General features: G+C 50.8%; 1 protein-coding gene across 3 annotated transcripts in view; it reads left to right on the forward strand.

Moving 5' to 3' along the window:
* lsr (lipolysis stimulated lipoprotein receptor) overlaps positions 1–25173 on the forward strand; it is a 51878-nt gene extending 26705 nt beyond the window's left edge. The window contains exons 3-10 of one of the 3 annotated variants that reach the window (XM_059968310.1): positions 9181–9300; positions 11889–11945; positions 12697–12843; positions 13482–13661; positions 17886–17939; positions 20167–20280; positions 21260–21948; positions 22943–25173. In XM_059968310.1, coding sequence (XP_059824293.1) covers positions 9181–9300; positions 11889–11945; positions 12697–12843; positions 13482–13661; positions 17886–17939; positions 20167–20280; positions 21260–21948; positions 22943–22978 — 1397 coding nt within the window. In that variant the 3' untranslated portion in view covers positions 22979–25173. Of the gene's footprint in view, positions 1–9180; positions 9301–11888; positions 11946–12696; positions 12844–13481; positions 13662–17885; positions 17940–20166; positions 20296–21259; positions 21949–22942 lie in introns of all 3 variants that reach the window. The other 2 variants (XM_059968307.1, XM_059968319.1) reach the window with 2 other exon arrangements.
* Positions 25174–25224: the final 51 nt, after the last annotated feature.

The following is a 25224-nucleotide window of genomic DNA, read 5'->3' on the forward strand; positions in this document are numbered from 1 at the left end:
AAGAAACCAGGATCAGTAAGGGGCGTTCAGCTGCCAATACTTCCCTTACCAGTACGTTTGATATGAGTTGTGAGAGAAAGAATCTGCTCTCTCAATTGATAATGTCTTGGCAGGTCTGACTGGAGTCTCATATCCGCCTAATCATTCACCCCTGGCTTACCGAGACCAAACCAGGCTACCCCTTGAGTCTAGAGAAAATGGGACAAGCGAAGGAGAAGTTTACTGTTTAAAAATCTTCAATGTCAGGATTATTGTCAGATGCACAAGTCCACAAATGCAATGGAAAAAATTGCTTGCAGCATCACAGGCACATACCATTAGATACACAACATTCACAAGGAGATAAAATATTATTTTTATAATAGAACACAATTAGAACAGGAAAGAAGCACAAAGTTGACAGTAGTGCAGAGTCCTGCTGTCGTTGTACTGAGGCCGAGATTAGATTTGCACTGTTTCAGGTTGAGTTGGTCGTAAGGAAGGAAATACAAGGTTAGAATTCATTTTGAGAAAACTAGAATACTTGAGCACAGATATAACGCTGAGGCTTTATAAAACATTGATCAGACCACACTTGGAATAGAGTGAGCAGCTTTGGACCCTAAGAAAGGATGTGCATTGGCACTGGAGAGAGACCAGAGAAGGTTTAAAAGAATGATCCCGGGAATGAAAGGGTTAATGCGTGAGGGGCTTTTGATCACACTGGGCCTGTACTCACTGGAGTTCGAGAGGAGTGAGGGGAATTCTCATTAAAACCTGTTTAATATTTAAAGGAGCTGGCACAAAATGCCGGAGGAACTCAGCAGGTCAGGCAGCATCTATGGAGAATGAATAAACGGTCGACATTTCGGGCCGCAACCCTTCTTCAGGACAGGAAAGGAAGAGAAAACCATGGGAGATGGGGAAGAAGGAGGGGAACCGGGGGAAGGTGACAGGCTGGTGAGAAGAGGTAAGAAGCCAGTGCAGAATTGAAGAAGGGGGAGGGAATTTTTTTTTACCAGAAGGAGAAATCAATGTTCATGACATCAGGTTGGAGGATATCCAGGCAAAATATGAGGTGTTTTTCCTCCACCCCGGTGGTGTGGGACTTCAGGCTTCTGTATCTCCTGCCTGACGGGAACTGCAGGGGGATGGCAAGGCCCACATGGTGGGGGTCTTTGTTGGATGGTGCTTTCTTGGGGTGGCACCTGCTGAAGATACTACTGATGGTAGGTAGGGATGTGTTGGGCTGAATTCTCTTCTTTCTGCAGCTTCGTGCATTCCTGCACATTCAGATGAACGTAGCAGACCACGGTGCAACCAGTCAGGATTCATAGAAAAGCTTAAGAGCAGGCCCTTTGCCCTACGATGGCTGTGCTTCCTGCCAATTCAAACTCTGCATTCCCTTCCATGCCTGTTCACGGCCTTGTCTTAAAAGATGCGACCATATCTGCCTCCACCACCTCCCTGGGAAGTACGTTCCAGCACTTTCAGTGTAGAAGGAAAATAGTAATACTTTTATCACCACTGACACATGTTTTACAACAGCAGTAGAAGGCAAAGACATAAAATTAGACCACAAGACATGGAATGGAATTCGGCAATTTGGCCTGTCGACTCTGCTCCACTATTCTTTCATGGCTGATTTATTATCTTTCCCAACCCCAGTCTCCTTCCTTCTCCCTGTAACCTTTGATGCCTTATTAATCAAAAACCTGTCAACATCCTTTGAAATTTTCCCAATGATTTAGCCTCCGCAGCCATCTGCGACAATGAATTCCATGTATTCACCACCCTCTGACTAAACAAATTTCTTATCTCTGTTCTAACAAGACATCCTTCTATTCTGAGGCTGTGTCCTCTGGTCCTAGATTCCCCCACTACAGGAAACATCCTCCCCACCTCTACTCTATCTAGGCCTTTCAATATTTGGTAGATGTCAACAAGATCCTTCTCTCCTTCATTCTTCTAAACTCTGGTGTGTAAAGGCCAAGAGCTATCAAATACTCATATCTTAACCCTTTCTTTACTGAGATCCTTCTCATAAACCTTTTGTACATCCTTTCTTAGATATGGGGCTCAAAGCTGTTCATTGTACTCCAAACATGGTCTGACCAATACCTTATAAAGCCTCAATGTTACATCCTTGATTTTATAAACTAGTCATCTTGAAATTTCTATAACCTACAAAATATTTAAACAGTGCAAAACTGGAATAGCAATGCAGTGTTCGCAGACCGATCAGAAATCTGATGGCAGAGGGGAAGAAGCTGTTCCTAAAACATTGAGTGTGGGCTGTCAGGCTCCTGTATCTCCTCCCTCGTGATATTCCATGTCCCGAATGGCAAGTCCTTTGTGATGGATGCCCCCTTCTTGAGGAATCACCTTGAAGATGTCCTTTACACATTCCCCCTCTTACTGTAAACCTCTCCCCCCGGATAGCTGGCAAGGCCGCTCTGAGGTTTAAAGATGCTTAACATGTCTGGGACTCCTGTGATGTTATTTGCGAAAAAGACTCTGTTTGCATCACCTTTTGAGGTTGAGATTTTCAAAACCACCATCTGAGAGAACAAAATATCACCTTACCTCAGTCTTATTTTTAAACAGTGACCACAGCTTCTAAATTCTCCCTGAGGAGATAACATCCTCTCCACAGGCACCCTGTCAACATCCCTCAGGGTCTTGCGTTTCAGTCAAGTTGCCTCTCCTTGTTCTCAACTCAATGGATACGAGCCTGGCTTGTTCAGCCTTCCCTCATAAGGCAACCCTCGCATGTCCAGATATTGACCCTGTAAAAACTCCGGGGCTGCTTGGTATACATTAACGGCCTTCCTGAAATTGGATCATTGCTCCAAATGCGGTCTCATAAACACCCCGTGTAACGTAAGCACTGCTTCCTGCACCTATCTGCTTGATTCCTTTCACAGTCAGCAGATCACACATTTACTTGACTTCTGTAAACCATGCGACAAAGTGGCGTGGCAGACAAATCTGCTGCCCCCGCCCCATCTCCGGAGACGGAGTTCGATCCCCACTACCGGTGTGTTGCTATGTGTGGGACCCAACCACACCCTCCCCCAGTGAGAGCCCGTGCATGCGAGTGTGTGTGTGTGAGAGAGAGAGAGACCTGTCCCCATTTGAGGGTTAGAGTTTGTGTGTGTGACCTAGTGAGGTTCAATGTGTGCTTGTATGTGTGTGTGGGGTGGAACGCATCCCCTGGTGAGGGTCATTGTGTGTCTGGGGTAAGGGTTAATGGGTGTGTGTGGTGGGGGGGAGCCAGTGCCCTAGTCAGGGTCAGTATGTGTATGGGGTAAGGGTTAATGGGTGTGTGTGGAGTGGGGGGGAACCAATGCCCTAGTGAGGGTCAGTGTGTATGTGGGGTCGGGGGATCCTGTGCCCTAGTGAGGGTCAATGTGTGTGTGGGATTGGGGTATCGTATGCCCTAGTGAGGGTCAGTGTGTGTGTGGGGTCGGGGGAATCCTATGCCCTAGTGAGGATCAGTGTGTGTGTGGGGTCGGGGGAATCCTATGCCCTAGTGAGGATCAGTGTGTGTGTGGGGTCGGGGGAATCCTGTGCCCTAGTGAGGGTCAGTGTGTGTGTGGCGTCGTGGAATCCTATGCCCTAGTGAGGATCAGTGTGTGTGTGGGGTCGGGGGAATCCTATGCCCTAGTGAGGATCAGTGTGTGTGTGGGGTCGGGGGAATCCTGTGCCCTAGTGAGGGTCAGTGTGTGTGTGGCGTCGTGGAATCCTATGCCCCAGTGAGGGTCAGTGTGTGTGTGGGGTCGGGGGAATCCTATGCCCTAGTGAGGGTCAGTGTGTGTGTGGGGTCGGGGTATCGTATGCCCTAGTGAGGGTCAGTGTTTGTGTGGGGTCGGGGTATCGTATGCCCTAGTGAGGGTCAGTGTTTGTGTGGGTTCGGGGGAATCCTATGCCCTAGTGAGGGTCAGTGTGTGTGTGGGGTCGGGGGAATCCTATGCCCTCGTGAGGGTCAATGTGTGTGTGGGGTCGGGGGATCCTGTGCCCTAGTGAGGGTCAGTGTGTGTGTGGGGTCGGGGGAATCCTATGCCCTCGTGAGGGTCAATGTGTGTGTGGGGTCGGGGGATCCTGTGCCCTAGTGAGGGTCAGTGTGTGTGTGGGGTCGGGGGAATCCTATGCCCCAGTGAGCGACAGTGTGTGTGTGGGGTCGGGGGAATCCTGTGCCCTAGTGAGGGTCAGTGTGTGTGTGGGGTCGGGGGAATCCTATGCCCTAGTGAGGGTCAGTGTGTGTGTGTGTGTGGCGTCGTGGAATCTTATACTCTTGTGAGGGTCAATGTGTGGGGTCAGGTGAATCCTATGCCCTTGTGAGGGTCAGTGTGTGTGTGGGGTCGGGTGAATCCTATGCCCTAGTGAGGTTCAGTGTGTGTGTGGGGTCGGGGGAATCCTATTCCCTATTGAGGATCAGTGTGTGTGTGGGGTCGGGGGAATCCAATGTCCTCGTGAGGGTCAGTGTGTGTGTGTGTGGGGTCGGGGGATCCTCTGCCCTAGTGAGGGTCAGAGTGTGTTTGTGGGGTCGGGGGAATCCTATGCCCTAGTGAGGGTCAGTGTGTGTGTGGGGTCGGGGGATCCTCTGCGCTAGTGAGGGTCAGAGTGTGTGTGTGGGTTCGGGGGAATCCTATGCCCTAGTGAGGGTCAGTGTTTGTGTGGGTTCGGGGGAATCCTATGCCCTAGTGAGGGTCAGTGTGTGTGTGGGGTCGGGGGAATCCTATGCCCTCGTGAGGGTCAATGTGTGTGTGGGGTCGGGGGATCCTGTGCCCTAGTGAGGGTCAGTGTGTGTGTTGGGTCGGGGGAATCCTATGCCCCAGTGAGCGTCAGTGTGTGTGTGGGGTCGGGGGAATCCTGTGCCCTAGTGAGGGTCAGTGTGTGTGTGGGGTCGGGGGAATCCTATGCCCTAGTGAGGGTCAGTGTGTGTGTGTGGCGTCGTGGAATCTTATACTCTTGTGAGGGTCAATGTGTGGGGTCAGGTGAATCCTATGCCCTCGTGAGGGTCAATGTGTGTGTGGGGTCAGGTGAATCCTATGCCCTAGTGAGGTTCTTTGTGTGTGTGGGGTCGGGGGAATCCTATTCCCTATTGAGGATCAGTGTGTGTGTGGGGTCGGGGGAATCCAATGCCCTCGTGAGGGTCAGTGTGTGTGTGTGGGGTCGGGGGATCCTCTGCCCTAGTGAGGGTCAGAGTGTGTTTGTGGGGTCGGGGGAATCCTATGCCCTAGTGAGGGTCAGTGTGTGTGTGGGGTCGGGGGAATCCTATGCCCTAGTGAGGGTCAGTGTGTGTGTGTGGGGTCGGGGGATCCTCTGCCCTAGTGAGGGTCAGTGTGTGTGTGTGGGGTCAGGGGAATCCTATGCCCTAGAGAGGGTCAGTGTGTGTGTGGGGTCGGGGGAATCCTATGCCCTAGTGAGGGTCAGAGTGTGTGTGGGGTCGGGGGAATCCTATGCCCTAGTGAGGGTCAGTGTGTGTGTGGGGTCGGGGGATCCTCTGCGCTAGTGAGGGTCAGAGTGTGTGTGTGGGTTCGGGGGAATCCTATGCCCTAGTGAGGGTCAGTGTGTGTGTGGGGTCGGGGGATCCTCTGCCCTAGTGAGGGGCAGTGTGTGTGTGTGGGTTCGGGGGAATCCTATGCCCTAGTGAGGGTCAGAGTGTGTTTGTGGGGTCGGGGGAATCCTATGCCCTAGTGAGGGTCAGTGTGTGTGTGGGGTCGGGGGAATCCTATGCCCTAGTGAGGGTCAGTGTGTGTGTGTGGGGTCGGGGGATCCTCTGCCCTAGTGAGGGTCAGTGTGTGTGTGTGGGGTCAGGGGAATCCTATGCCCTAGAGAGGGTCAGTGTGTGTGTGGGGTCGGGGGAATCCTATGCCCTAGTGAGGGTCAGAGTGTGTGTGGGGTCGGGGGAATCCTATGCCCTAGTGAGGGTCAGTGTGTGTGTGGGGTCGGGGGATCCTCTGCGCTAGTGAGGGTCAGAGTGTGTGTGTGGGTTCGGGGGAATCCTATGCCCTAGTGAGGGTCAGTGTGTGTGTGGGGTCGGGGGATCCTCTGCCCTAGTGAGGGGCAGTGTGTGTGTGTGGGTTCGGGGGAATCCTATGCCCTAGTGAGGGTCAGTGTGTGTGTGGGGTCGGGGGATCCTCTGCGCTAGTGAGGGTCAGAGTGTGTGTGTGGGGTCGGGGGATCCTATGCCCTAGAGAGGGTCAGTGTGTGTGTGGGGTCGGGGGAATCCTATGCCCTAGTGAGGGTCAGAGTGTGTGTGGGGTCGGGGGAATCCTATGCCCTAGTGAGGGTCAGTGTGTGTGTGGGGTCGGGGGATCCTCTGCGCTAGTGAGGGTCAGAGTGTGTGTGTGGGTTCGGGGGAATCCTATGCCCTAGTGAGGGTCAGTGTGTGTGTGGGGTCGGGGGATCCTCTGCCCTAGTGAGGGGCAGAGTGTGTGTGTGGGTTCGGGGGAATCCTATGCCCTAGTGAGGGTCAGTGTGTGTGTGGGGTCGGGGGATCCTCTGCGCTAGTGAGGGTCAGAGTGTGTGTGGGGTCGGGGGATCCTATGCCCTAGTGAGGGTCAGAGTGTGTGTGTGGGTTCGGGGGAATCCTATGCCCTAGTGAGGGTCAGTGTGTGTTTGTGGGGTCGGGGGATCCTCTGCCCTAGTGAGGGGCAGAGTGTGTGTGTGGGGTCGGGGGAATCCTATGCCCTAGTGAGGGTCAGTGTGTGTGTGAATCATTATAGTTACCTGTCCAAAGTTACAGTGAAATACGCTGTTCAAACAGATTAGATCAGACACACTGCACTGGGGTAGAACAAGGGAGAAGAGTAACAGGGTGCAGGATAAAGTGTTACAGAGAAAGTGTGGAGTAATAAGGTGCGGCCTCACTACGTGGTAAACTGAGGGCAAGAAGCTATCTTCTCGTGTGTGTGGAGCTCCCCTGGGTGCTCTGACTGCCTCCCACATCACAAACAAAAGACACGGGAAGCTGGAGAGTGGGTTTCCCTCCTGGTGTGTGGGTGTGGGACAGAACCGGGGAGGAATTGATACGTGTAGAAGCTAGGACAGAGAACAGCAGAGCACAGGAGCAGGCCGTTCGGCCCGCATGGCCTGTGCTGACCGTGATGCCAAATTAAACTGAATCCCACCTGCCTTCATCCCTAATTCTGTCTGAAAGATTCCTGGACCCCACCCTCCACCACCCCAGGTAGCTTATTGCAGGCACCCACCAGTCTCTGTCTTCAGAAAAGACTTGCCTTTGAGCTTACTCCCGCTCACCTTCAGGATACGTCTCCTAGGTAACAGGGTAACGTAGCGTGTAGCACAATGCTATTACAGCCCCGTGCAACAGAGTTGGGGCTTCAATCCTGCCGTCCTCTGTAAGGATTCTGTACGTCTTCCCTGCAAAATTCATGTTTTGCTTCTGGGTGCTGCAGTTCCCCCCCACCGGTCCTAAGACATACTGGTTAGGAGAATCGGGCATTGTAAGTTGTCCAGTGATTCTGCAGGGTTACATCAGGGTTTTAGGGGGTTGCCTGGCGGTGCAGCTGGAAGGAGAGGATGAATCTATTCCATGCTGTATCTCTAAATAAAATAAAAATAAGTATTTCTACCCTGGGAAAAAGATTCTGACTGTCTACCCTGCCTATAGCTTTCATAATCTTATGAACTGGTATCCGGTGTTGAGACCTAACCCGGCTGGTGGTGAGAGGGGCCCTTATGGTCAGGTCCTTCCTGCACGACCAGAGGTCACTCCCGCAGTGTGTGGCCCGCGGGATGACTTTTAGTGGGAAAGAGAGAGTAGCTGCCTCTTTGCGGACTGTGGGTTTGCCATGGGGATGTGGAGAGAGAGGGGCAAGGGCCCGTGTCACGCACCTCCTCCAGCAGCTGCGCGACGGGGAACTCTCTGATCTCAGGGCCGTTCGCAGGGGACACCGTGCTGCTGGCAGGTCATCAGCTCGGTCAAAGGCGCCCATGGGCCTGCCAGCACCCGGAGGTGCCCGCGGAGGAACACTGCCAACTGGCACGTTCCAGGTTGCATGAATGCATGCCGAGGGATGCACTGAACCTCAGTGTCACTGTGAGGGCTTGGTGGAGAAGGGCCACAGTGTAGTGTTCTTCTACTGGAGAGGGACGAGCTGGGTTGAGGGAACAAGCCCCTCAATTATTATTTTAGCAGTACTCCACCCCTGAGTGCCTCATGAGTGACAGCAGTGCTGTTGATAGGGATGAATGAAATTGAATGGGAAACGTGGTCAATGAATGTAAGGAATGAAAAGGCATTGAATGGTTTATTCTTGCAATTTTTTTTTATTAATGAACAAAGTTCATTTTGTTTAAAAAAAAAACACCATTACCAGGTCTCCCCTCAGCCTCTACTGTTTCAGAGAAAACAACTCAAGTCTGTCCAGAGTGTTGCCGTCTAATCCAGGCAGCATCACAGGTACCTCTTCTGCACCCTCTCCAAAACCGCCACATCCTTCCTGTAATGGAGCGGCCATAACTGCACGCTGCACTCCAAGCAAAGGCAATGCGACTTCCCAACTTTTAGTCCGGGTGAAGAGTTAAGACCCGAATTGCTGACTACAGATGCCACTGGTCTGCTGAATTCCTGTAGCACCCTTGTGTGTTGTCCCCGATTCTTGCACTCGACACTGTCACGTGAACGGCAAGCACGCCAAAGGCCTTTTGGTTGTGTTGCCACTGCAGGGAGACAGGATCCCACTGTTAACTTTTCCCTTACATTTGACCTCCCAGCACTTTGCACTTGTTCAGATTAAACTCCATCTCTTTCCCCCACCCCCCCCCCCCCCGCCCGCCCATCACCGTCATGTATCTGTGACTGATCCAAATCCCACATTATCCTTTAATGGCCTTATTCACTGCCCCACAGTTCCATCGACGTTGGTGCTGCCTGCAAGCCTGTGAACCCAACCGTCTATTAGAACTCCTCTTTTCCACTATTTATTTATTTCTGTACCTTATAGTCATTTTTGTGTCTTGCACAAAACAACAGATTTCTTGACATACGTCCATGATAATGATTTTGATTCTGAGATCCAGCAGGAGAATAGAATGGTGTCCATGGAAATGAGTAGCTGATGTCCACTTTGGACACGTTGTCGTGGTGGGGACTGATGTACTCTTGAGATTCATGCCCGAAGATGCGAAGGTGCCTTGTGAAATTGAGTTGATGTTATCTCTCCTCAGACGCTGACCTCAGCATCGAGCAGACAGCTTGGGGAGACAGTGGGGTTTACTACTGCACTGTGACTGCCTTTCAAGACTTGTCGGGGAACAACGAGGCTTATGTTGAACTGCTGGTCCTTGGTAAGTGTCCTCCACACAGAAACTCTCACTAGGGAATACCTGGGCTCCCCCAGGACCAAAGTTCATTGATGTAAGGTCACCCATCCGGGATATACCACTAACTTGTACCTACTTCCTGCCCTTTACGCCGCTGGTCTTGTAGGGCAGCAATGAAGGTCCTCCATCTCTGATGGTGTTCAGGACTTTCATCAAGTCAAGAGCTTCTTTCTGGTTTTCACAGTCATGCAAGTCCCAGCTGGAGGCTCGGGAATACCGTCACACTCAGATGTAGAAGGATTCTTCATTGCTGTTCGTGTAACAAATTTTGCTTTACCAGTCAGGGTTGTTAGCCTTGAGTGGATCCCCCCCCTGGCCTCTACCCTTTGACCTGTTTGGCATGGGTGACCCTACCAAGAATCAAAGGATAATGCCTTGACTCCAGCCAACGTAGCTCTCCAGGTCATTGAGGCACACAAGCCTCCACACCCTAATACAAGGATGTGGTCCTCCTGGAGGCACTAATTTATAGTTAGTTTATTACTGTAGTGGAAAATGTCTTGTTTGTGTGTGCTACCCAGAAAGCTGACTGCGTACATACAGTAAGTACACTGAGGTAGAGCAGAAAGAAGACTGGAGTTGGTTTATTATTGTCACATGTACTGGGGTACAGTGAAAAAACTTACTTTGCCTGCCATTCATACAGATCAATTCACCACACCAGTGCATTGAGGTAGTGCAAGGGAAAAGCAATAAGACAGTGCAAGATAAAGTGTTACAGTTATGCAGAAAGTACGCCACAGACGATGAGGTACAAGGGTCACGACGAGAAAGATTGTGAGGTCAAGGAAGTATTTCTTAACAGTTCAATAGCTGGAGTATAAGCTGTCCTTGAGCCTGGTGCTATTTGCTATCAGGCTTTTGTATCTTCCGCCCGATGGGAGAGGGGAGAGGAGAGAATGTCCGGGGTGGGTGGAATCTTTGATTATGCTGGCTGCTTTACCGAGGTAGCAAGAAGTATAGACAGAGGCCATGGAGGGGAGGCTGGTTTCTATGATGCGTTGAGCTGTGTCCGCAACTCTCTGCAGTTATCATGGGCAGAGCAGCAGCTGTACCAGCCTGAGATGCATCCAGATAGGATGCTTTCTGTACTGCATCTACAAATTTTGGTGAGGGTCGATGAGGGCATGTCAGATTTGCTTAGGTTCATGAGGAAGTAGAGGCATTAGTGAGCTTTCTTGTCTCGTCTGTGGCAAGGTTGGACCAGGGCAGGTTGTAGGTGATATTTACCCCTGGGAATTTGAAGCTCTCTGCCCTCCCCACCATAGCAGGATTGATACAGACAGGGGTGTGTGCTCTGCCCTGCTTCCTGGTCAATGGCCAGCTCTTGGCTTTTGCTGGCATCGAAGGAGAGAGATTTAAATGAGTGTCAGTGCTGAAGAGAATATCTAGTACTAGAATCAGACACCGGTGAGTCTACCCTTGGAGTATTGTGCACAGTTCTGGCTGTCCAGCTATAGGGAAGATGGCATTAGGCTGGAGATGGTGCAGGAAGATTCAAAAAGTTATTTTTAGGAGGAACTGGATAAGATTGGGCTTTTTTTCTGGAGCTTAGGATTCATTAGAGAGCATTGGTTCTCAACCCGGAGTCCATGACCCTTTGGTTAATAGTAGGCTTAAAAAGGTTGGGAATCTCTTATAGATGTATATAAAGTCATAAGGGGCATAGATGGGTGGTCACAGTCCTTTTCCCCCAGGGTAAGGGAGTCTAAAACTAGAGGACCCAGTGTTGAAGTGAGATGCGAAAGATTTCGAAGGGACCTGAAGGACAACTTTATCATCCAGAGAGTGGTGGGTATGTGGAACGAGCTACATATACAATGTAGATATTCAAATGTTTAAAACACTTGGACAAGTACATGGATAAGAAAGGTTTAGAGGGATGTGGGCCAAATGCAGGCAAACGGGACTTGGTCAATATGGATGTTCAGCCTAAGGGCCTGTTTCCATGCCAAGTAACTCTTATTAATAAGAACTGCACACAGTGAGTAGAGCTGTCTTCTCTGGACCCTAGCCACCTGGGTTCGATCCTGACCTCCGGCACTCTGTGTGTGTGTATGTGTCTGTCTGTTTCTCTCCCTCTTTCTCACTGGGGTTTGTACATTTTCCCTGTGATCATACCGGATCCCCTCTGAGGCCCAAGTTTGCTTCCCCTTCCCAAAATGGAGAGGTTCAAGGTGCCTCTTCAAACTCCCCCCCCCCCGTGTGTGTGGGGGTGAGGGGTAGCTTGATGGGAAGAGAGTTGAAAGGAAAGGGGAGCTGAGTGAAACAGTTGAGGCAGTATGAACTTGCTGGGCCAAAGGGCCTGTATCCAGGTTATGTGACTGACATGTTAAGAAATTATCAGGGAAACACAGATCACGTCAGGTGTGCTTTGTCAAAGTTACAGGGTTTAGAGGACATCTCGGGTGATAGGGGGTGGGTGCCTTCTGTTGTCTGAGGAGCTGGTGAGGAATTGGGAGGCGGGCGGCGTTGGGGGATGAGGGGAGGGAAGGCCCCAGGTTGGGTGGACTTTTCCCGGTAACCGAGCTGTCCTCTCTTTTGTTCTCCAGGTAGAACAGGAGAGGCCTCAGACTTCTTGCCGGGTGTACAGATAGGGGACATGCCAGGTACTGACCCTCACCTGGGCGAGGCAGTGGGGGCGAGGATGCAGCGTAGCTGACGTAGAACAGAACGGGGAGCAGGCCCTCGGGGAACAGAGTTCAGCAACGGGCCCTTTGGAATGATTGTGCTGAACACAAAGTTGAATTAAACTAAATCCCTTCTGCCTGCATGTGTTCTGTATCATTCCATTCCCTGTACATTCATGTGTCTGTCTAACAGTACCCTCTCCCTCTCCCTGATGCCCCCTTTTCCTTCTTTCTCTCTCTTTCTTTCTTTTTTGCTTTCTCTGTTCTGCTGTCTTTCTCTAGCTCATTCTCTGTCTGTGCCCTCTCTCCTCTTCCCCAAACCCTTCCTCCCTCTGTTACCCCGACCCACTCATGATCTTCTTTTCCCTGTCTGCCACCTCCCACTCCACACCCACCTGTCACTCACACACAGCGCCAGTGACGAGGATCGAACCGAGGCCCCTGAAGCTCTCGGGCAGTGGCTCTACCCACTGCGCCACTGTGACACCCATAAGTTGTGGAGGTGTTTGCTGAGGATTGAAAATGAATGTGCGCGGGGGACTCTGTGTGTGTGTGTCCGTGAAGGGTCAGGGGGGAGTGGGGTGGATGGATGGAGGGGAGAGAGTGTGTGAAGGGTGGGGAGTGACGGGAGGTGGTGTTTCAGGAGGGAGAGATGGATGGGAATTGGGGTTGGGGTGCCAGATGCCTTTAAGCCGAACGAGTGTGAGTGACCCTGCCCCTGCCCCTGCAGACTGGCTGTTCGTGGTGCTGGTGATCCTGGGGGCCATCCTGCTCCTGATCCTGATTAGCATCTGCTGGTGCCAGTGTTGCCCCCACTCCTGCTGCTGTTACGTCCGCTGCCCCTGCTGCCCCGACAAGTGCTGCTGCCCCTATGCACGTGAGTAGCGACTTTGGGCTCTTCCTGTGCAATCCGGGGAGGGTGGGGGAGGGGCTTTGATTGGATCTGGGAGGCGAATGAGGCATGGATCGCCTGGCTCAGGAAGGGAGGGAGAGAGGGGTAGGGTTGGGGAGTGAGGGAGGGTGGAGGGGTGGGGGAGGGGATAGGGGTGTGGAGGTAAGGGAGTGGGGAGGGGATGAAGGGGGGAGTGTGGAGGTAGGAGGTGAGGTGGCTTGGTCTCAGAGGGTGGAGTCAATGGGAAATTCACTCCCCTCCACCTCCTCGAGCTCTGGGGGGGTGGGGGAGTGATAGATGGTGGTGTCACAATGGGCTGCACAGCCTTAACAGGCTGAAGACATGTTACTTGTCCCCCTGGGATAGAGATTTATGCTCAATCATCTGACATTGTTTTTTCTTCCTCTCTCCTCCCCCTCCCCCCATAACTCTCTCCCCACCCTCTTATCCTCCTTCACCCCTGCTCTCCCACTCCTGCTCCCTGCCTCCCCTCCGCCCTGGTTTCGCCTTCCCTCTCTGTCTGCCCTGTCTCCGCTCTCCATCCCGTCTCCCCACCTTTCCCTCCTCTTCGTCTTCCTTCCCTACCCGTCCCGCCCCACCCAATCTCTCTTTCACCCACTCAGTGTACCATGCTGGTAAGGCAGCCACTGCTGGAGTCCCCAGCCTCTACGCCCCCAGCTCCTACGCCCCCAGCGCCTACTCGCACCCGAGCCAGATGAAGGTACCCGCCCCCCACCCCATCATGGTCCCCATGACTCAGTTCGACGGAAGCTATGGGTCGGAATTTGATGCAGCCAGTTCAGGTGAGGTGGCCGGCTTTGCAAATGCTCCGCGTGCAAGCGAGCAATCCACTTTGCACAATCCTTGCCCTTTTACTTTCACTACTGGGCCAAACACCGAACCTCTTCCTCCATCCGCGGCCCTGTTGCCATTTCTGCACGGGGGTGGGGGGGAGGGCATCCCAGCTTACCCACAAAATCCACGGTACGGAATAATGATCATGAAGGTAAAAGTTAGCTTTACTTGTCACATGTACATAGAAGCAGATTGCAGTAGTATGGAGGCTTTGAAGAGGGGGCAGAAGGTGTGTACCAGGAGGCTGTCTGAGTTAGAGGGCATGAACTATAAGGAGGTTATTTCCTCTGGAACATCAGAGGCTGAGGGGAGACCTGATAGAAGTTTGTAAAATTATCAGTTATGATACGAGGGAATATGGCATGCTTGTGACTGGGAGTCTCTTGAAATGCGGCTCGTTAGCCCCCATGCTAACAGCCACTGGACTCTGCAGCAAGAGACCCGCCATTCTCAGGCTTCAGGTGTCTGGGGTGTATATCGACTCTGGTCCCACCGGATCTGTGAGGTTGGGGTGAATGCTGTTGATTTACTACCCCCTGGCAATTGCCCGTCAGCAAGAAATAACAGATCGTACACTGCATGCAGTAATAAATATTTTTTAAGAACATTAACTTAGGCAAATAGTTATTAAAGGTAAGAAAAAAACAAAAACGGTCCATTATACTTGAACAGTAACATACACAAGGTGTAGCTCAAATCTTCCAGGAGCTGTGTTTTTAATTTAATGTACTCACTGCACCAACTCCTGTTCACTGTTCCCCTCTTGGTCTCCACTGGATTGCACATTCCTGCCAGACGGAATAGAACATAGAAACATAGAAAATCTGCAGCACAATACAGGCCCTGTGGCCCACAAAGCTGTGCCGAAAATGTTCCTACCTTAGAAATTACTAGGGTTACCCATAGCCCTCTATTTTTCTAAGCTCCATGTACCTATCCAAAAGTCTCTTAAAAAACCCTATCATATCCGCCTCCACCACTGTTTCCAGCAGCCTATTCCATGCACTCACCACTCCCAGCGTAAAAAAAACCTACCCCTGACATCTCCTCTGTACCTACTCCCCAGCACCTTAAACCTATGCCCTCTTGTGGCAGCCATTTCAGCCCTGGGAAAAAGCCTCTGACTATCCACACAATCAATGCCTTTCATCATCGTATACAGGTGTCCCCCGCTTTACAAATGTTCGCTTTGTGCCACTTCGTTTTTACAAAAGACCTACATTAGTAACCTGTTTTCGCATTACAAAGAGGATTTTCGCTTTTACGAAAATTTTTCCTATATAAATTAAGAGTTCTTCGCTTTACACCATTTCGGCTTAAGAAAGGTTTCATAGGAATGCTCTACCTTTGTAAAGGAGGGGATAGCTGTACACCTATCAGGTCACCTCTCATCCTTCGTCGCTCCAAGGAGAAAAGGTCAAGTTCATTCAACCTGTTTTCATAAGGCATGCTCCCCACTCCAGGCAACATCCTTGTAAATCTCCTCTGCATCCTTTTTATGGCTTCCACGTCCTTCCTGTAGTGAGGTGACCAGAACTGAGCACAGTACTCCAAGTGGGGTCTGATCAGGGTCCTATATAGTTGCAATGTTACCTCTCAGGTCCTAAATTCAATTCCACGATTGATGAAGGCCAATACACCATATGCCTTCTTAACCACAGAGTCAACTTGCGCAGCTGCTTTGAGCGTCCTATGGACTCGGACCCCAAGATCCCTCTGATCCTCCACACTGCCAAGGTTCTTACCATTAATACTATATCCTGCCATCATATTTGACCTACCAAAATGAACCACTTCACACTTATCTGGGTTGAACTCCATCTGCCACTTCTCAGCCCTCCACACTATCCACAACACCTCCAACCTTTGGGTCATCAGCAAATTTACTAACACGTCCCTGCACTTCCTCATCCAGGTCATTTATAAAAATCACAAACAGTAGGGGTCCCAGAACAGATTCCTGAGGCACACCACTGGTCACCGACTTCCATGCAGAATATGACCCGTCTACAACCACTCTTTGCCTTCTGTGGGCAAGCCAGTTCTGGATCCACAAAGCAATGTCCCCTCGGATCCCATGCCTCCTTGCTTTCTGAATAAGCCTTGCATGGGTTACCTTTTCAAATGCCTTGCTGAAATCCATATTCACTGCATCTACTGCTCTTCCTCCATCAGTGTGTTAAGTCACAGTGCTATGAATCCTATTGCCAATTCTCTCAAGCTCCTTTCTCTATCTCCTGCCGAACAAAGAACTTGACCCACCTCAGTGCTCGGCACTCCCCCAGTGTTCTCTAGAACCTCTAGTCCCACCCTCCTGATTTGATAACATGCATTCCAGGGCATCCCTCATCTTCATCGATAGCCCAAACACTACCAGCAGAACACACTGCTTCTCCAGAAAAACTATTACATGAAATACCTATAACATCAGCAGTAAAACCATTACTAGGGCATTACACTCGCCTTTTTCAGTCAGGGCATTGAGAAAAGGGTTTGGAAGTCTAGATGAGCTGTATAAAGTGTTAGTGAGGCCATATTTGGAATATTGTACGAGGTTCTGAACTCCCCATTATCGGAAGGGTGCGGAGGCTTTGGAGAGGGTGCAGAAGAAGTTCACCAGGATATTGTCTGGATTAGAGGACACAAGCCTTCAGGAGAAGTTGGGCTGTTTTCTCTGGAGCAGCGGAGGCTGAGGGGGGACCTGATAGAGGTTTATAAAATTATGAGAAGCACAGACAGAGTAGACAGCTGGTATTATTTTACTAAAATGTCTGATACTGGAGAACATGCATTTAAGGTGAGAGGAGGAAAGTTTAAAGGAGATTTGTGGGCAAGTTTTTTTTTAAACACAGAGTTGTGGGGGGGTGCCTGGAATGCACTGCCTGGGGTGGTGGTAGAGGCAGATACAACAGACGCCTTCAGGAGGGACATGAATGTGCAGGGAATGGAAGGATATGGACAGAAAGGATTAGTTAGGATTTGTTTTTTAGTTGGGTACAGTATCGTGGGATCTACTGTGGTGTTCTGTGTTCTGTCTTGTCTGTCCACACTCCATCCCGGTACAGGTTTCTGACCTAAAATATCCGTAGTTCCTGTCCAACGGATGAGTTCCTCCAGCGGATTGTTTCTTGCTTCAGATCTCAGCCTCTGCAATCTCTGTTGTCTCTTCTACCATGTGGCCTGTTTAATAACAGCTCTCTTAGTGCAGTCAACCACCCACGTTGCGTATCACTGTGTTACTAAAGCAAGCTGAGACTAGGCGGCTTGACCTCACAGCAGGTTTGTTCGGTTCATAGCCCACGCCCCACTTCCTTCGCCGCACACAGTTCTGTAAGTACGCTCAACACAGCCGACTGTAATAAGCAGGTTGGCTGTGGATTACCAGGCTGTCGTTATTAAACGGAGAGTGTCAACAATGACAGAAAAAGTGCAGGCGGTGCAAATCTGAGATAAAAAGCATGGAGCCCCAGGGTGGAGGAGCATTATATTATATACTGTCTGGGTAGCTACAACCTGATTTCCCCTTCTGGTTTAAAAAAAACCTCTTTCCCCCTCTCCACTCGGGGCTCTTGCCTCTTCTCACCTGCCTATCACCTCCTCCTGGATCCTCATCCCCCCCCCCCCACCCCTCCTTTCGCCTGTGGTCCACTCTCCTCTCTGAGCAGATCCCTTCCTCTCCAGCCCTTTACCTTTCCCACCCAGCTGCCTTTATCTATCACTTTTTAGCTGTGTCCTTCTCTTTGCCTCTCCCCTCCCTTTTATTCTGGCGTCTTGTCCCCGACGAGTCTTCTTTGCTGTGGTGTCACTGTGGTTGGTGCTGGACAAGCCACTGGCAACGTTCATCTCCAGGAACTTGCAGCTCCTGACCCTCTCGACCTCGGAACCCCTGATGCGGACAGGAGCATGGTCAGCTCCCGTTCTGGAAGTGCGCGCCCTGGCAGAAGTGTTGGAGAGTCCAAGCGCCGTTTGCCTGAATCTGGCCGCTTCACGTTTGGAACATTTGGAACCGTGAAAGCTGATGTGCGGGGTCTCGGGAGGGGGTGAAGGGGCTTGCGGGAGATGTGGCCGGGGAGTGCCGATGATCGCTTGGGGGTTGTGCTGTTCACTTGTCCTGCTGTCACTCGCGTACCCGCACTGACAACTCTCTCGTCTTCTGACCTGTTGTCCTCTAGTTGGGAACCACAGCCGCGTTCCTCTCCTCCATGACCAGGATGCTGCCAGTTCAGGTGAGTGCATATGTGAATCATGTATAGGATTGAGGTTTTGTTACTCCGGGCTGCGAACTTGAGTGGGGCTGCTTTTACGCCGGAGTGAGATTGTGTCATGCTGGGCCACATATTGGAGTGAGCTCGTTTGTACACTGGGCCATGGATCGGAATAAGTTTGTGTTACATTAGTCCGGATATCGGAGTGAGGTGTTTTACGCAGGGCTACGTGTTGGATTGAGGCAGCATCTGTGTTGGGCCCTGTATTGGAAACCATATGGAAACAGGCCCTTCTGCCCAACCAGCCCATGTTGGCCAAACTACTCCCTATTTGGCCGCATCCCTCCATCCTTTCTTATTCATGCATTTGTTCAAATGCTTTTTAAAATGTTGTTAATCTACCGGCCTCAAACACTTCCTCTGGCAGCACGTTCCACACGCGGGCCACACTGGCTGAAAATGTTGCCCCTCCAGTTCTGATTAGAACTTTCCCCCTCACCGTAAACCTGTGGCCTAGAACACAGAACAGAGAACAAAACAGTACAGCACTCAATGTTGTGCTAAGCTCACTAAATCAATCAAATTCCCAACTAAACTAATCCCTTCTGCCTGCACGTCACCCAGTACTTTCATATGTCTGCCTTGTCGACTCTTAAACATCTGTGCTGTATCTGCCTCCACTACCACCCTTGGCAGCACATTCCAGGCACTCTCCCCTCTACATAAAAAAAAAACTTGCCTGAATCATGGCCTTTGAATTTTCCCCCTCAAACATATACCTCACTAGAATTAAACACTCTGACCCTGTGGAAATAAAAACCTATTTATTTAGAGATTCAGTGTGGAACAGGCTCAATAAGACCCAACTAGCAACCCAACTATTTAACACCAGCCTAATCACAGGACAACTTAAAAGGACCAACTAACCAACTACCCGGTATGTCTTTGGACTGTGGAAAGAGAGTGGAACACCCAGAGGAAACACCTGTGGTTCAAGGGGAGAACGTACAGACAGCACGGGGACTAAACTCAAAACTCTGTAAAGCCCTGAGCTGTAACAGCCACGCACTAATGGCTACGCTAACTTTTCAACAGAGATGAGGAGGAATTTCTTTAGCCAGTGGGTGATGAATCTGTGGAACTGACTCCCACAAGTGGCTGTCAAGTCATTGGGTATATTTAAAGGGGATGTTGATAGGTCAAGGCATCCAAGGTTAGAGGGGGTGGGGTGGGGGGAGGAGGCTGGCGAATGGGGCTGAGAGGGATAATAAGTCAGCCATGATCAAATGGTGGAGCAAGCTCAATGGGACAAATAGTTTAACTCTGGTCCTACTGCTGTGATCCCATTCTGATCACCCGTCCAGTTCAGCACGCACACAAACTTCCCCTAAGCACAATGAAGTCTGTACTCCACGGCTGATAGCCTCACTGAAACCACCGTGGCCATTTCCCTGTTTCTCAGTTCTGAGCTGAACACAACACAAGCACAGCTGTGAGATACTTCCCCAAGCGAGAGAGATTCCTCTGTCTGACCCAGCTCAAGGGAGGGGCAGCAGGGCATTCCCAAAACCCCGGCATAGATTCATCGGAAGTGTTGGCTACTGCACAGGAAGATTCCATAGTCTCCCCCCCCCTCCCCATCACAGCTGGGTGATGCACCTATTCACCTCTGTGTTTCTAGCTCAGCAAGACAGCCCTCTGAAACTGTCCTTCCCAAGTGAGTGTGTGTGAGAGAGGGAGAGAGAATGTGTGTGTGTGTCTGGAGACAGGTAATATTTGCTGAGGGAGGTGCAGAGAGCAGGTCCGGGCAGATCACTGCACAGAGCTCAGTTCTTATGGTGGAGGTGAAGTGGTGGATCATGGAGTCTGGTCACGGAAGTAATGGGAGGAGATACAAAACAATAGCAGTCAGGTGTTGAGAGCTGGGTCTTTGCCTCCTCCATTCTCTCTCTAACACCCTCCCTGCTGTCTCTAACCAACACCACCTCTCTCTCCCCTCCCTCCCTCCCTCCCTCCACTCTCCATTCATCCATCCTCTCTCCCCCTCCTCACTCCTACCTTATGTCCATGGCTGTCACTTGTCCATGTCCCATGTCCTTTCTCCACACTGCCTCCTTCCTAACCCACTCTAGCCCCCAGTCTTGTCCCTCGTTTGTCCTCTCTCCCGTCCTCTATCAGTCTCTGCCTCTGCTGTTTCTCCTTCCATGGAATCATCCTGACATCTGCCTCCCTCCCCCCCAACCCCCAGTCCGCAGTGGTTATCGGATCCAGGCCAACCAACAGAGTGACGACATGCGGGTGCTGTATTATGTGGAGAAGGAGCTGGCACACTTCGACCCTCGCTCTCCCGGAGATCCCAGCGGCAAGTATGAGAACAGTGAGTGTTTGTCTGGGAGTTCGATGTGGGCTGATGCCTCCCACAGCCCCACCCTCCTTCTATCATCCCGTCACATTTTGCCCTCCATGTAATGTGCCCTTTGAACCCACGAACACTGCCTCGCTGTTCCTCTTGCGCAGTATTTAGATGTGGTTTTGTACCTTGTAGTTCCCTTTATCTCTTTGTTGCCAGAAAATGACAAATTTTATGATGCTTGCCAATGATATAAGCCTGATTCTGTCTCCAACTCTACCCACATCTTTGTTAGCTTATTATAGGCACTCATCAGCCTCAGTTTAAATCATTCCCCACTCATTTTCAATCTGCGCCCTGTAGCTTTAGACTCCCTAACCCTGGGGAAAAAGACTGTACTTCTACCTTGCCTGTGCCTTTCATGGTTTGATACTCTTCTGTTAGAACGCCCCTCCATCTCCTGTACTCCAGGGAACAAAGCCCCAGTTTCTCCCTGAAATCAGAGTCTCGAGTCCTGACTCAATTTCTCCAGTCCTGCTTGTTGGACCTTGTGGAATGGAATACTGGTTGTGGGACTTGTTACCTTATACAGACGCAGAAAGAGGCCATTTACCCCACTGGGTGGAGCAAATCTCTCAGTCCCATACTCCCTCTGTACCCATGCAACATCTCATAGGGAACCCCATGACCCTTTTATTTTATATGCTTACATACACCCACCACCCTCTTTGTAGAAAATCTTGCCCATCAGGTACCTTTTAAATGTCTCCCATCTCACTTTAATCCTGTGCCCACTAGTTTTAAACTCCCCTACCTAAAGGAATAAAGGCTGTGACCATCTGCCTTATTTATGCCCCTTCACTCCAGGGAAAACAGTCCAAGCTTGTCCAGCCTCTCCTGATAACTCTCACCCTCCAGTCCCTGTAACTGTTCTACACCATCCTGATACAAGCACTGATCTGGTCTCCCTCTCCTCCCCTTTCCCCGCCAGCCTCTGCCATGAGTGAGATCTCCTCCCTCCATGAGGACTACGCCCCTGGCCGGGACAATCTGCGTGAACAGCTGGGCCGGGTGAGACAGGGGGCGCTGCCCCCACTCCGTGATGTGGAAGAGGAAAGCGAGGCCAGCGGCTGGACTCCCCGCCGGGATCGTGAGCGGTGGGGGGGCAGTGGAAGTGGGTACCGCCAACGTGCTCGCTCCATGGAGAGCCTGGATGACATCGGCTGGCGGGATCGTGGCTACCGGGACCGGGACCGGGACAACTACCGGGAGAGGGAGAGAGGCCGGGGCCGACTCGAATCGGACAGCGAGGCAGGCAGCGGTTACCGCGGTCATCCACGGGACCGCTCCCCGGAACGACGAGGACCCTATGCCAGGAGGAGCAGGAGTCGAGACGACCTGACCGAGCTGGAGAGGGAACGGGATCGCGGTCGCATCCCTGCCCCGTATTCCCGCCACGATGACAACTTCTTGGATGATGTGCTGCGCCGTAAGGCCGGGGGAGGAGGAGGAGGGCGAAGGGCCTCGGATAACGGCAGCACCTCCACCGCCCGCTCTGGGAACCGGAGGAGGCCCAGGGGAGAGGAGGAGGATGAGGCGCTGCCTCTGCCCCCACCCTACACCGAGACTGAGTCGGTTACATCCTCATCCAGAGGAAGGAATGAGAGGAGACTGAGGAAGGTAAGGACTTCTTGTCGGACTGGATGGAGGGAATATGGTGGGTGTTGGATTGTGGTTTAGATTTGGGTTGGAGCTGGCAGGTTGCTTGTCCATTAGGTGTTAGTAAGGTTTATGAATTGTGCTGGGGTTGGTCATTGGTCTTGGCAAATGAAATTGGGTAGGAACTGCCAGTTAGGTTGTGAATTGGATTAGTGTTGGTAGTTGGGGGTTACAGAAATGAAATGGGTTGTGTTTTAGAGTTGTGTTGTTTTGGGAAATGAAATGGGTTCAGTGTTTGGAATGGGGTAGACTGTTGGTAGTTGTGTTTGGACGTTGGAGTTGGGAATAGGGTAATGTTGGGATTGGTACTGGCAAAGGTGATGGAAATGGAGTTGGGTTGAGGAAGTGATAGCATTGGGTTTTTGAATTTAGGTTTGTGGCTGAAGGTAGTGGGATTAGAAGGTGAGAGATGGGAGCAGAAAGGAGATTGTGGGTTTGAGAATGGGGTTGGGGTTTGGACACAGTATGGGGTCAGCATTACTGATAGGATCGACGCTGGAGTATAGCTCATATCGTGGTCTGGGACACTGGCACATTTTCTTAGGCCACACATTCCTTCTCGCCTTGATCCCAACCTCGGGCACTGATAATGTGTGTGGAAATTGCATCTTCTCCCTGGGACCCAGTGGGTTTCTCCTGGGTTCTGTAGTTTCCTCCTGTGTCCCCCAAAAATGACAGGTGGATTAATCTTTTGTGAGTTAAACCGCCCTCCCCCACCTGCAGTGTGTGCAGGTGAGGAGTAGACCCTAGGGGTGATGGGTGAAATTGACAGGAATGCAAGGATGAATGAAACAGGAAATGTCGATGGGTATGTGAGGGACAGCAGGGACTCAGGCCAAATGGCTTGTTATCTCTCTACAGGAGGGAGGAGAATGGAGAGTTGATGGTGAGCGAGGTGTAGGGGCAGTTTATTTGTTACCTGCCACGCTTAACGATCCTCCTCGCTTGTTTACAGAATGACGCAGTCAGCCGGGAGAGTTTGGTGGTTTAGCAAGCAGACGGGTGAGATCAAGCGGACCAACCCAAGTTAAAGCTTCAGGCAGCTCCGTTCGACTCCAAAGTTTTTATATACAGCAGGATCCCATCCACACCTGCCCTTTCTGTCACCAGCAACATCCCGTCTGTTAATTCCTGCGAGGGTACTTGCCAAGAATCCGTTTCACTTTCCTCAAACCGGAGTCTATCAGGATCCACTGGATATTTTCTCAAGCCAGATTTACCTTCCCCCTGCTCCCCCGTTCCGTTCTCTCCCCTTTCCACTTTCTCCTTTTCCATTTCCCTCCTCTCTCCTGTTTCCCCTCTTTTTATTCCTAGCTCTCACTCCCACTTTCCCAGTCTATTTCCCTCTCTCTTATTCACCGTTTTTCCCTCTCCCCTTCTCTTTCGTCTTTTCCTCACATCCCCACTGAATTTCTCAGTCTTCCTTTCCCCTTTTCCACCCACTCCCACCTCTCCTCTCCTTCACCAACTTCTGTCCTTAGCTTTTTCTCTCTCCCCCTCCTCCCTACCCCTTTTATAACTGCTCACACACGGGCAGTGCTGGAAGCTGGCATCTAACCCAGAACTCCGGACACGTGAGGCTATGGTTCTACCCACTGTGCCATCCTGCCTTCCTTCCCTCCCGGAGGATTCTATGTGATGTTTGATGCACTCTGGGTGAGGCACGACCCAGGAAACTCCAGAGCGCTGCAACAATATTCTGAGGATTTAATTGCTGGAGGCCATTTTCAAATCCCAGTGATATCATCTGTACGTCAACAGCTTCTGGACCAGGACATTATGGAAACTTCTGTGCCCATGTTTAATTGCAAACACTTGTACAGCACAGTGAGATTACTAATGGTTTATTTTGTAAATTTTTAAAAAACTTTTTGAAAGAGAAAAACCTAATTGTTTTTAATGTACAGATCTACCGCTGGTTCCTCTGAGGGTGAGATTGTAACTGAGAGCATGGCGATGGGTGTGTTGTGATCCCGTGCATTCTCCAGTATCCCAGGAGAGGGTGGGACAGTTCTAGGGCACTGATCCTTGTGCTGGAGGCTTCCTCTGTCCTCTGATCAACTGATCCGTTGCAGTGTGGGGGGCTTATAATGAGGCTGTGTGTGTATCTCCCCGGGCCCACAAACGCAGTCAGCAGGGATGGAATCCCGCAACAGATGAAGTTGCTAATGTGCGGATTGGGGCAGGGTCATAGTGACAGAGCTGTAAAGGGCTTCTGTGCCTGTGGGCTTCAGGGGAACTGGCTCAGGTTATATGTATAGTGTTGGTGTTTGCGTATGTGTGTTTTAATGAGTGGGAGAGATCCACACCCAGACATTCCACTTCTCCCGGAGGTTCCGAGAGTCTTCCGCATATTGATAGCGGCTCCCTGATGCCCACAAATTACGTACAATATTTTGGAAATTGATTTTTTTGAGAGGGAGAGGAAGAGCTAGAGCAAGAACGAGAGGGAGCATGCTGATTGGTCTCTCTTCGTGCTAAGTAGACCTATCAGTTTTCTCTGGGTGGGCTTTACAGTTGACCTCAAAAATAATGACAGTGTTGCTCGCTGTACTGTTTGCAACAGTGACTTTTCTATTGCTCGTGGTGGGTTAAATGACTGTAAAAGACATGTTGAGGTGAGTTTAACAGGTGTTATTCATTCATTAGCATAGCTAACGGTATTTAAACTAGCTGGCTCGCTGCTGAGGAGCTACTGTATTGATGTCCTACGTGATGAGGCCAAACTCCCTGTGGACTTGCTTAAAGTTGTAATAGAATAAATAAAAACAACACCATGATAACATAAGTACATATTTTAATGTCACATTTTCTGCGTATACCCAACTTGGTTTACAGATGAGACAAAATGACTAAGCAAAGTATTACATACACCCTTGGAGGTCGACTGGTTGGGGGGGGTTTGCTACCTCCCTTTTGCAGGGTGGGATGTCTGCATTCCCCACTGAAGGGGTGGGTGGGTGTGTGTGTGTGTGAGAGAGAGAAGATTTAGAGCCTTCAGTTCTATCTGGGATTCCCCCCCCCCCCCCCCCCCAACCCTGGAACCTGTCAAATCAGTGACTGGACGCTGGAGATTGCTTGCGTATATTAAAGATATTTTTTATTTCATCTTAGTTTTTTTACAGTAAGAGGCTTTCCTGATCCATTTTAGAATTGGTAAAAATAAAGAGAGGATTTTTATCAGCTGGTGATCTGTGGATCGTGTGGGCTGTGAGGGATGTGGATGTGGGGTGGAGG

The sequence above is a fragment of the Hypanus sabinus genome, chromosome 1 (genome assembly GCF_030144855.1).
Source record: "Hypanus sabinus isolate sHypSab1 chromosome 1, sHypSab1.hap1, whole genome shotgun sequence".
Classification (NCBI taxonomy): Eukaryota; Metazoa; Chordata; class Chondrichthyes; order Myliobatiformes; family Dasyatidae; genus Hypanus; species Hypanus sabinus.